The 13,006-nt window shown below is 44.0% G+C and overlaps 1 protein-coding gene across 2 annotated transcripts in view; it reads left to right on the top strand.

Moving 5' to 3' along the window:
• PLXNA4 (plexin A4) overlaps nt 1-13,006 on the top strand; it is a 488,679-nt gene that overhangs the window by 419,426 nt on the left and 56,247 nt on the right. For both annotated transcript variants that reach the window (XM_065829757.2, XM_071803541.1), the window contains exons 16-19: nt 1,413-1,580; nt 6,713-6,806; nt 9,483-9,722; nt 10,568-10,714. In XM_065829757.2, the coding sequence (XP_065685829.1) occupies nt 1,413-1,580; nt 6,713-6,806; nt 9,483-9,722; nt 10,568-10,714 (649 nt within the window). The remainder of the gene's footprint in view (nt 1-1,412; nt 1,581-6,712; nt 6,807-9,482; nt 9,723-10,567; nt 10,715-13,006) is intronic.

Raw genomic sequence — 13,006 nt, 5'->3', positions numbered from 1 at the left:
ACTACAATTCTTCACGGTCCCATGTTTTGCTACTTACTCTGGAAGTACGTAGTTTAAAAGATTCATTTTCATGTCCCTGCTTTAACAGAGGTGACAAAGGAAATCTGACAACATCAGTTCTAAGTATTAAAACACCTCCCTTTTATCCCAGAACAGTCCTGCAGTGCTAAGAAATGGATGGTTTGCGACATTTCAGCTCTGGGCTGGCTCTTGTTCAATTGCAGTACAGAGAGGCTTAATGTCAGTGTTACCTGCTGAATGTCCCCTGATCCCTGTGAGAATGAGCCTGAATCCCATTCCCAGGGGCTCCTGCAGCTCAAAACTACCCAGCACAACACATTCTGCTGCCAATATTGGTGGAGGCTGAAGATGAAGTTGGCACATTTCTCCCAGCATGTCCTTGGCAGAAGAAAGGCTCATTCGCAGGAGACCTGGGACCAGTGTTTTGGGGCAATGCCCTTCCCTCTCCTGGATGTGGGGATCCTGTTTAGCCACCTGCTATGACTGTGGTGTGATTCAGCGTCTATAATTCAGGAGGGTGAAGTCAGTTTGTGATTTAAAAGGCCAAGTGGGAACCACAGCTGCTTGGAGATGCTTACTGAAGAGACTGGGGAGTTTTAGGAGGGATTGAGTGTGGTTTTTCAGGGGAATTTGGAGAGCACCTGGAGGGTGCAGTCAGTGAAGGTGAGTGCCATGTTGCAAGGGAAGAATGTGCCCTGATTTATCCTTTCTAGGGGTATCAGATGAGGCTGCATCACAAATCACAAGACTGGGGAGATTGAGGATATTTGGAGCCTGTTTTTTTAGCTTTTTATGGAACGTAATGGCCAAGGAAAAATACAGACCTGGAGTTAGTTTTGAGCCCTGCCCAAAAGGGAAGATTTATGCAGAGTACTCTTTTAGTATAATCGTAAAATGCTTCCCACTACATTAGCACCTCCCATGCAAAGGTTCCAGGCATGCTGCAAACTGCACTTAAAGAAGGTTTGCAGTCCTAATGCAAAGTAATCTTTATTATCCCAGACTGGAAAGCTGAGGTGCAAATACCCCTTTTTTATGAGCTACTGATGCATATGTCTGCAGGCAGGAAGGAAACATCCATCAAGTACTTAATCACACAGAAATACTTCTGGAGAGAGATCTGGTTTGGACTTCCTTTGGGGTTCAGTTTTCACTCTGAGACCTGAGAAATGTTGGCTTTTTCAGATTTATTTAAACTACTGAAAACAGAATGTTGGTTCCTCAGATAAATACATCACAGTATTCACAGCATACTCCTGTAGCAGTGAGTTTCACCACCTCATGGTGCATAGGTTAAGGTCACAGGATATAAGAGTGTCTGGTCTCTTTGTGGCATCATTAAGGTTGTTCCTGGCAGTGTCCGGTTTATATTTACTTGTTTCTGCTCACAGGAGATCCACCAAGCACATTGTCTGTAACACCACTGCCTCAGATGAAGGCTTTGAGAAGGTGAAGGTGTCCGTGAGAGTGGACAAGGCCAAGATACATCAGGAGTTGCAGTATGAATATGTGGAGGATCCGACCATCCTGAGGATTGAGCCTGAGTGGAGCATCTTCAGGTGAGCATCCCATGGACTCTCTACCTCCTCTCATGGTTTTCTAAAGTAGGTCTAGTGTGTTCATCTTTGTCCCTGATACAGAAAAGTGCTTTACAAACATTGCATTCATTGAGAAATAGATTTGTGCAGAACTCCTTCCAAGAGCCCAAGACCACGAGGGCTGATGGACTTCCTTCTGAGAAGACTATAGGGCCAGCAGTGCCTTGCGCATTCATCTTAACACCTTGGATGCTCAATGTGTATCTGTGCCCATTTGTACCCCAGGACAAAATTTCCAGAGAGTCTAGTGAAGGATGGGCAGGAGCAGTGTCCTTTTTTCAAACAAACTCTGTGTAGTCCAAACCTCAATGATCTTGCATCCCGTCTTCACTAGCAGAACAAAACTCCCTTGCTTAATGCAGCAAAATCCAGTAGAAAAGGCTCACCAGAATCTTGCCTTGGAGCATCCATGCTTTAATTACAAAGGTAGGTGCAGCAAGTCTCCATCCTAGTGCTGAAGCTTTCTCCCTCTTTACTGCAGCTCAGGGTTTATCTCCAATCCCAGGATGCTCTGAGTAGCATTACAGACCACTGGGGCTGGTTAAACTACGCAATTGTATCCCCAAAAGCTGCTGTTCCTAGTGGTTCTCATCATGACTCTGTCTCAGGCCGCACTGGGCTGGGTCTACAACTTTGTGTGGCAGCAGTGATCTCTTAAACCCAGGCATAAATGTCATTACTGTGTTTAGAGAAGTGAATCTCCCTTGGGTTTGAAAGCAGTAATTCCCACATTTTCCACTGCTTTAATGTGTTTGCTGGCTTAGGACTAAGCATTTCTTCTTTGGTCATCATACCTGAAAGCCCCAGGGCTATCTCTTGAGATGAAACACAAAAGGAACCCTGGTCCCTGCCCTATCAAACACCTTCCTCCTAGTTAGTTAGACTTCCCTTTTTCTCTTTGCCCCATTGATGCTACTTGGGTGAATTCAGAGAGTTCATAAGGAGCATTTGCCCTGGTTGTGGAAAGCATCGAACTGATACCCAAATGCTTTCAGAAGCCTGCAGAAATGGCCTCAGGAAGAGAGAAATCAGTCATTAAATGCACTGGTATTTCCTTGAAAAGATACAAAATAAGAAATCTTAGTCACCTCTCATTCATCCGCAACAGCTCTTTGCTCCCCTGTCAAACCGGACTGATTGGAGTATCTGGGCATTAGGAGCAAGGCTTGTAAATCCCCCCAGTTCAGCTCCCATCCAGAAGATGTTTTCACAAATCAATTAGTGCATTTAATTACCATGAGGGAATTTACTGATTTAGCCGGATTGAATCTTTACGCATTCGGCTTGGAGCTTTGGTGCCTGGATTTTCCATTCGGGGGTTTTATTTTCAGTCAGAGCTCAGGTTATCAGTGAAATGAGAAATCGCTTTACTCCGTTCCTTATTAAAGTGAGTTCAGTGGCACTTAAAAGATACAAGACTGACAGGAGAGTAAATTTGGAAAGAGCTGTCGGGCATTGGAACAGGATGCCCAGGGCAGTGGTGGAGTCACCATCCCTGGAGGTGTTGAACAGACACATAGATGAAGTTCTTAAGGACACGGTGTAGTGCCAGTGTAGGGTTAATGGTTGGACTCGATCTTGAGGATCTCTTCCAACCAAAGTGATTCTATAGTTCTATGATCTCCAGGAAGGTTACAGCACAGGGACCTTCCTCTGTCTGGCTTCTGGTCTGGCTTGGAGGTGAGAGGAGAAGTTCTCCAGATCCCATTCGTTCCTTGTTTCCTCTGCTGCCAGCAAGAGACAAAGAAGCAGCCAGGGAGGTTCTTCAGATGTGTTGTCAAAACTTTGCCCAACCTGGGGATGCAGAGACTCTGCCTCCCATTGCTTGCTGCTTTAGATCTCCTGTCCCACCTCCAGTGGATGCCAACTTATTTGTAAGGAGTGTAGCTACCAGGATGGATGACTGGGACTCTACCTGTCTCATCCTTCAGGTACAACCACTAAACTTTGTTCCCTGTTGTGTCTGTGAAATCTAAAAACATCTGAGTGGCAGCAGGTCTGGAATTTTAACCAGACTTACCCACCTCCACCTTCATCCTCTTTCTTTTGCACTTTTGAGTGACTCCAAAGGGGCATAACCTTGGAGGAGAGTGCAGAAATACAATAACCAGGGTTACCACTGTGGTTCAGGGTGTTGAGGACAGTTTTAAGCACTGTAACCATACTGGTGGAGCTTCATCCAGCTGGTTATAATGGAGACAAATTAATATTAGAGTAAAGCCCCCCCACAGAACTGAATGAAAGTGCAGCCAACTCCAGCCCTGAGAACCAAGCAAGAAATAAGTTAGTCAAGACATGTGGATCTGAAGATAGACTGAGGAGGCTGTTTCTCGGTATATTTGTTATGTGATATGATTCATTACAGCAAATCCACTGTGCTGCTCTGATTCATCACTCCTGGCTGTGGGGCTAAGCCGTTTTGAGGGATAGATGATTGCTACTAAACCAGCTTTGCAAAATCAGTGAATGAAAGTATGGAGCCTGGCTTAAAACCTTCTCAAGTGTCATTTTCCAAGACAATAAAGAAAAGATTACTACTAATTTATTCCCATAGCCAAAAAAGAAGAAAAAAAAAATTGAGTTGCACTGGGCTGGCAGGTAACTAGAATTTTATGAGGCTCTATTAACACTTTTGATCTGGATTTGGTTTATGTCCAGGAATTATCTGAGTCTGCAGACAGAAAATTATGATCAGACCTTTTGGGACAATAAAAGGACAATAAGGAGTTAAATTAAGAAAGCTCATAATCTTGGTACCTCTGTTATTTTGCTGGCCAGCAGCATCTATTCAGTCTCTGATCTGACCTGGGCGATAAACAGCTGTGACTGGGCACTGACCTGCAGACACAGAAGAAAATGGCTAATGGTTTTCATGCAAAGGCAAGCAACAGTTGTATTTGCTTCATTTGCAAGCCAGAGAGGGTTTGGTGCTCATTTCATGTTTTCAGCAAACAAAACTACTCTGGCTTTTTTTTTCAGAGAAAAAGCCCCTCTCTGATCTGGTGCTGTGGCTGTGCTTAGTGACTGTGGTCTGAGCCTGCAAGCTCAGTTTCCAAACTAAATACAGAATTTTTAACACCTGGGTTTAAAACTGTGTGCACAGGCTTGGTTGATTAAATAAAAGGATTTATGTATATATGCATACACTCGTATATCTGCACATATGCGCACACATTTGATATGTCGGGAACATGTTAACATCTCAGCTGAGTAAAGATAGAAAATCTCTTCTAGTTTGGACAGCAGAGATTCATAATAATTAATAAATTAAAAAAAAAAAAAGAAAAAAGAAAATGATAAGAGGAGAGATTCAGGCTAGATATGAAAAACAATTTTTTTACACTGAGGGTGGTAAAACACTGACCCAGGTTGGCCAGAGAGGTGGTGGATGCCCCATCCCTGGAGGCATCCCAGGCCAGGCTGGACGGGGCTCTGAGCAACCTGAGCTGGTGAAGATGTCCCTGCTCATGGCAGGGGTCGCACTGGATGAGCTTTGAAGGTTCCCTTCCCACCCAAACTGTCCTATGATTCTATGGTTAATAAAGGAAGAGAAATGAGGAAAATTGAAAGCAAAGGTCAGAGCTGGGGGAGATCTGTTGGCCAACACATGCTACTTCTTCACAATACATTTATTTTCTGGTGTTTCCTTAATATATAATGCACTTGTTTTGCTCTTCCTGTATGTGTATCTTTACCTGGAGGCAGAAAAGGGATTCTGAGCTTTCTTTTCCCAATCCCACCAATTTCCGCGTGACCTCTCCTCCCTTTCTCAGCAGAGTGCTCCAGGAAATAAAACTACAGCCTGGACAGTTTCCAAGGGTGTTAAGGAGGCAGGTGCCGAAACCAAGAGCACTCCTCAGCCTGGGAAACCCTGAGAGTTGGGGCTGGTGATGACATTTCCTCATCCTACCCTGGTTGTGTGAGCCCTGACAGTTGAAGGTTTTGCTTTCTTGGAGAACTCTTACCCCTTCAGACCTTGCATCAGAGGGTCACCCTGGTAGAGAAATGCTGTTTTGGTTTGGAATGGAGAAAGGTGCCCATGGCGAACCCTTCCGTGGAACACGGGGTTCAAAGCCAACCCACACATCAGCTCCTCTGCAGTTTCCTTTCTCCCTTCCCTCCACTCCCCAAAGTCCCACAAATAGCTCTGATGGCTGCAGCTGGAAGAGGCAAGAGAAAGGAAAGTATGAAGTTTCTGAAAGCTGTTTCCTTCTACCGACACTTATTGCATGGAATGAGAAGGGCTCCATGTATATCTCCCATCTTAGCCTGGGTTGAGAGATGTTATAAAAGCAAGACAATCTGCCAAATGTGGGGTCATGGCTTGTATGATTCATTTTCTCAAGAATTAAGTCATTGTCTGAGCAAAGGGACACAGTGACTGGAAATTTCTGTTGGAAATTTGTTGGAAATTCAACAAATATGTTGGTTCTAAAACACGTGCAAGAGCTTATCTGCCTGGGTCACCAAATGGAAATCAAGCTCATGCCCTGAGCACACCAAGGCTGAAGACTTTGACACCGTTTCTTCTAGATGCTGCAGGACCGGGTTCCTGCCAGCACTGAAGTGGGTTTACTGAGACATTATCTTATTTAAGATGATATTTTTATAACCGGTTTAATAAGCAATATGGGACTACAGTCACCAAGGTAGCACTGAATCCTCAAGAGTTGCTTGCACAGGACAGTATCTATGAGGGTTTTTTTGGCTCCTTTCATTAAGTGATATAGGAGCTACATCTATGGATCATTCTGATGAGCTTGTGTTAGATTTCCCTTTCTTCTTCTCATTACTGAAGCTTGTGATTGCTGAGTCAAACAATTAAAAACACCCAGATGCTGCTTGATGAGACAGTTTTAGCAAGCATGTGGTTGTTCTTCTTTCTCCCCTTATGAATGAAAGAATGAAAAATTATTTTCTTTGTTTTCTTTTTCCTTCTTTTTTTTTTTTTTTTGTTTTTCCAATGGGACTGTTGGATGTGGTCAGACACTTCGCAACCAACATTTAGGACTACAGATCACTCATTGCTTGTGCAATCAGTCCTGATATCTATTAGATGGGTTCATGCTTTTCTTGCATTTCTTCTTCCCTAGTGGCAACACACCCATTGCAGTGTGGGGAACTCACCTAGACCTGATCCAAAACCCTCAGATCCGGGCAAAGCACGGTGGAAAGGAACATGTCAATGTGAGTATGACTGCTGCGATGGCAATCAGTCACAGGAGAGGACATGTCCAAGGTGGTGGCAGAGGCTGCCTAACAGCTCTGGAAGTTGAAATATCCTATTGCATCCAGAAAAGAGGGCATGACTTGCTTTCAGAAAGATCACCCCTTCCCCTCTTCATGAAGGAGCATTGGACCAAAGCAAGAAAGGAGAGAGACGTCATGAGGGGTGGTTCAGATTCTGGTCTCTGTTGAGCCTGTTTCTTCTGTTGGCTCAAGGATCCCTGTTCTCTTTACTGACCAATGTACAACCTACGGTATTTATCAACTTTATCTATGCATAAGTAGACTCAGATTCAGGTTATTAGCTGGGCATGCTAAGATTGGGTGGGACTGTGAATAACACTCTTTGGTACCACTTTGTCCACTCCCTGGACTATTTGGGATCCTGCAAGGGTGTATCCAGGTTTAACCAGCTAGATTTACAGCCTAATTCACCTGAGGAATCAGAATCAGCTCAGGTCAGTGGAGCCTCACTATGGTCTGGGAGCATAATTCACTTGGAAGGAGCCAGTTACCCGTAGCTGCTGAGAAGCTCCAGATAAGAGTTATAAAATATCTAAGTTTAGGATCTCTAATTAGTAAACTCAGGAGTAAGCAGCATTTACTGGTACCCACAGTAGGTTGGAGGATGAGCCCATGCAACACCATCTGAAAAGGTGTTGGCTGTATATGGACACTTTCTGGGACCAAGTGTGAAAAGACATCCCAGAAGAAGAGGCTCCAAAATAAAAAAAATACTGAGGGGTTATGGCAGGAAGTTCAGCTCCTCTGCATTTCTCAGGTTTTAGGATCCGTCCTTGGATTTTCCACCCAAGGTACTCATAGCACTTTGTGGACATTAAAATCATCTGATGAGACATTAGCAATGGTGAAACTGTGGTAGATCCAAAAAGAAAATGCAGGAATATGAAGTATATTCATTTGTATCTACCATTCACAAATTGAGAGACAGATCTTGGTTTTATCCCAGCTCTGCCATGATCTAATATCTCCCTTCATAAAGCCAAACCCAAAGCAAATTTGTCACCTCTCACACCTCACCAGATTCAGGAAATATTTGTTGAGACTGGTTTCTGGGTCTGATGCGAATCTTGACTGACAATCTTCCAGTCCCTTATGAACCCTGATCCAACTTATTGTGTGTACGCATAGGTATGTTTTGGTAATACATTGTATTTCTTGGTACAGCACAGCCAAACACTTCATTAGCTTTCCTGCAGAATTAGCAGCTTTCCTGACTTCATCTTGTTCTTCCAGCAGACTCCAGGTTTTGTGAGACACAGTGGGCTCAAGCAATCATGCCATTGTGCAGTTGATGAAGCCTATTCATCGTCTCACACATGCTCATGTAGAACTGCCCATCAGTTTTATGCTGTGAAACACTTTGGTGCCTTTTCTTCCTTCTAAGAGCTATTACAGCAAAGAACATCTGACTTGCTAGTCCAAGTCACTGATTTGCGCCAAATATTAACACTTAAGCTGTGCTAGCTGTGAAAATGAGTGTGCTCTCAGTGCTGGAGGTATCAGACTAGTTTGGAAAATATTCTCATGTCAAGCACAACTGGGATCCCGTTGAGCTGGTGCTGTTTCCCCATAGAGCCTCTTGGTTCCTGGTGAGACCAGGTACATTGTGGTAGCAACCGTGATGTAGAAAGATGAAGGCTCAGATCCTGAAGCACAACCAGACATCTAATTCCTAGTTGTTTAAAATGTCAGTCAGGATAAAACATCTTGCACAATCTATTACCCACTCATCAAATAGAGAAAAAAACCCAAGTCTTTGGCAGGGCTGGAACCAAACTTCAGCATCTCCTAAGACTTGCCCCACTGTCTTCAGCACTCCAGCTTCCTTCATTTCAGGTAATCTGATGTTTAGACGCTAATCTTGGACACAACTGAGCATGCACTGGACATACATTTTTGGACTGATCTCCAAAGTGTGAGAGCTAATTACGGGCTGGCTTTGATTAGTCTCTGCTGTATTAAAAAACAAAGTGAAACAAAACCAAAAGACTTTGTTTCCAGGTGGAAATGAGGTTATGGGAAGGTGCTGACACTGGCAACCCCAGAGGCTGAGCTCCTTCAGGAAAGCTCTACACGCCTGTCTCAGCAAAACTTTCCTAATCCCTTTCCAACCTCACTTGCTTGATGGGTATGGGTCATGTTGTGAAGCAGGGAAGCACCATCCTGTCTCACAATAACCAAGGAGCTCTGCTTCTTCTGTCTTTCAGCAGTAGGTAGGCTAGTGTTTCACTGGGTGGTATTGATCCACCAGGATGATGATCCCAAGAGGATGGACTAGACTCTTTTCAGTGATGCCCAACAACAGGATGAGGGGCAATGGGCACAGACTGAAGCACAGAAGGGTCCATCTGAATATGAGGAGAAACTTCTTTCCTTTGGGGTGCCAGAGCCTGGCCCAGACTGCCCAGAGAGGCTGTGGAGTCTCCTTCTCTGGAGACATTCAAACCCGCCTGGACACCTTCCTGTGTGATCTGCTCTGGTGACCCTGCTTTAGCAGGTGGGCTGGACTGGATGATCTCCAGAGGTCCCTTCCAACCCCAACCGTCCTGTGGTCTGAAATGGGACTGGGGGCATTTTTCATAAAATCTCCTTGTGTTGGGTGTCTCCCTCCAGGACTGCGAGGTGCAGAACAGCACAGAGATGACCTGCCAGGCTCCAGCGCTGGCTGTTGACCCCAATCACCAGTCTGAGCTCGCTGAGCGTCCAGAGGAGTTTGGCTTCATTCTTGACAACGTGCAGTCCCTGCTGATTCTCAACAAAACCAACTTCACCTACTATCCAAACCCAATCTTTGAGGTTTTCAATCCCTCAGGGATCCTGGAGCTGAAGCCGGGAAGTCCCATTATACTGAAGGTGAGATGGAGACCAAGGTCTGGATAAGGAAGGGCAAAAACACACTGCCTATTGCCTCTCTGTGTCTGCCAGCACCCCACAAATCGCAGTGGTATCCAGAATGCAACCCAGAGATTTCCTCTACTCATTGCACCTACCATATCACATCATATCAGAGTCAGAATCTGCAGACACTGATCACTGCTCAGCATCTGCCAATACCCATAACTAGAAAATGTAAACTTCTGCTGCAGCTACCTGCGTGCTGCCTAAACTCATACCCACTGCTGTTCACCAGAGAAGAACATTTTCTACCATTGCAACAGCGCTGGCAATTAAATACCCAAGTCTATTTTCTTTCTTGGCTTTTCGAGACCTTCCTCTCACTCCTGCTTAAAACCTGCACTAGTCCTTTGTCATTTCTGTAATCTGGGCAGCAATATAGAGAAGGAATTCTATGATTGAACATTTCCATGTCAGTACTTGCATGTGGTGCATATGCAAATAAATGACTGTGCCTGCAGAATACCTTCTTGCATGTTTGGGAAGGAGTCTGTCTTACTTGCCCGAATAGGTTTTGTGAGGGGGTTTGTGGAAGACTTGTGTGCACAGTTTCTCATTTAGTTCCAGAGAGAGAGGAGCAGGACAGGCTGTTTTGACTGGTTACAGTCTGTAGTCATCTATGCTGTCCTCAGCGTGACTTTCTAAATCGCCTTCTCCTCTGTGCTAACAAATGGTGAACCACAAATGTAAAGTGCAATTTTAACCCTTGTGTCATGGGAACAAACTAGAGATGGAAGACAAACTCTTTCATGATTTTTTAATTTTTTTGGGGGGGTGTGGGGGTGATATTCCTTTCTATCCAGGGCAAGAACCTGATCCCACCAGTAGCAGGAGGGAATGCCAAGCTGAACTACACTGTTTTGGTTGGTGAGAAGCCCTGTGCGGTGACCGTATCAGATGTGCAGCTACTGTGTGAGTCCCCAAACCTCATTGGACGGCACAAGGTGATGGTAAGTGGTGCTTGAAGCTCATTAACCTTTCCTGCTTGGGTGGGTTGGGAGTTCACACCAATGATGAAGAGCTGGCGAAGATCTACCAGGAGTTCACCTCACAATTTTCCGTAGATACCATAAACATCAGGGACCATTCTTGATGTAATATCCCGATCAAAAGTAACTTGGAGAAGTAGAAGAATAACCTGGAGATCTTTATGGACAGTGAGAAACCTTTCATAATCAAAACCTTTTAGGAAAGTTTGTCTCTGTTTTGGTTTTGTACAGACTGTGTGAACCCAGGGTGCCCATGTGGGTTCATATACGTAACATGTTCCCTACATGCATACATCGTTAAACTCAGAAATTACTGACATGCTGGTGGCTAAAGTTTGCCTTTATGTAGGAGAAAAATAAATGCAAAATATAGACTAGTGTGACTGGAGTTTGAGGTTTTGACATCAATACCACTTAGTATACTCCTGCCTATCCTTCCTGGAACTCGTGAAAAATTGACCTAGTGATTACATCTGAGAGCGCTTTTCCTCCTCTCACCATTGATTTATTCACTCCTTCTTTACTTCCCCTTCAATAATTTGCATTCCTCAATGTTATTGCTTGATAAACAGCACATCAGCAAACTTGTTCGAGTTGTGCCGAGCTGTGAGTGGAAACCCAGCAAAAGCTAACAACTGACATCAGACATATAGATGATCAATGTTCCTCATTCCTTGTGATCTGCTTTTTTCCATCTCTCTGTTGCCCTCTCAAAGCTGTATCTGTCACACATTTATTTATTTCAGTGCAGTGAGATCATAGACATTGATGGAATCACACTGCATGTATCTTTAAAAAGAGAGTTTTCTGAGGACTTTTAGAAAATAGGGAGCTTATGGTGACCATTTTGAGTCTCATTTGTGACTGTTTCTGTGAGAACTCATACTGGCTACTTAACTTCTCTGTGCCGAAGTTTGTAATCTGGAAAATAGAGGTAATAATCTTTTTCAGACATGCAAATATTCTGTGGCTCTTACTTCATTGTAAAGTACATTAAGACACTCCAAAAGGAGCAATAATGAAGTGAGAGATTTTCCCTGTGTGAATACCAAAGCTTTTGAACAAGGCAATATATGTTCCCTGTCATTTTCATGAATATAATTAAACATATGGTTAGTCAGAAATGGACAAAGCCAATCTTGGAGAGAGAAAAATCAAAGCCAGGTGAGCAATAATCAACCCCTGGGGATCAGGGAAGATGAACATCTGGTCAGGTCTTACTAATTGGGAAGACTCCCCTGCTCCTGCAGCTTGGGACAGCTTAAGCGAAGCCATAGAGAATAAAATAATCCCTCTTTGAGGACGCTGATCAAACAAGAGATGCTGCTGGAAACATGGCAAGATGATTGCATTGAAGCCTGTTAATGAGCATCAGTGTTAGGGGCAAATTACAGATTTGTCCTTCAACTGCCAACACTGAGGCAACCCTTTGACAGCATCTGGGCTGGGAACCAACTACAGAAGGTCACCTGTGATGGAGGCCAGTGCTCGAGGTTGGACTTTGCATCTGGAACTTACCAGGGGGACAGCTGGGCTGGGAAATGTCTCCTCCAGCATGGCACAGCAGCTCTGTTGCATGGGTTCATACAAAATGTATTCCCATGTTCCACATGCATGTCACTTTGGCAGTCAAGATAATTGACAGGCGGCTCTCCCAAGTCCTTCTCCTGTTTCTGCAAACGATTTGCTGTGCGACCTTGAGTAAAATGCTGAACAAACCCTCTCTTGCAAAGTGGGGTGGGCTAAGTCTGAGAGGAGACCATGGGACTAAATCAACAATTGCAACACTGAGATTATTTCTAAGTGAAGGAAAAATGACAATGACACACATTGATGTCAAGAAGTTTTTAATCTGGTTCAGCTATCTTTTATACAATGGCAAAGTTAAATATATGAAAAATAACATAGAAAGGAACTAAAAGGTCTAAGTAATGATTAAGAAAGATTAACTAAAACTCAGAGGCAAGCTCTTTACCAAGGAAGAAACATGAGGAAGATCCATGAGTAATTATGTTGGAGAAAGTCTACAATGGAGTGGAGTACATTTGAAGATTTGCTGGTATCTAATATAGGCAATTACATATAGAAAGTCACACTGGACTCTTTGTATAGCGAATGGAGAGATGGTCCAACCTAGTGATTGAAGTTCAGGGAAAAATTCCTCTCGTCCTAGGGTAGACACCTTTAGCCAGGACAAACTTGCACTAGGAAAGATGCTACCACAGTTAAGTTTTGCACAGCAAGAACTACTAA

The sequence above is a fragment of the Patagioenas fasciata genome, chromosome 1, assembly GCF_037038585.1.
Source record: "Patagioenas fasciata isolate bPatFas1 chromosome 1, bPatFas1.hap1, whole genome shotgun sequence".
Classification (NCBI taxonomy): domain Eukaryota; kingdom Metazoa; phylum Chordata; class Aves; order Columbiformes; family Columbidae; genus Patagioenas; species Patagioenas fasciata.
This window is presented reverse-complemented; position numbering and strand designations above follow the sequence as displayed.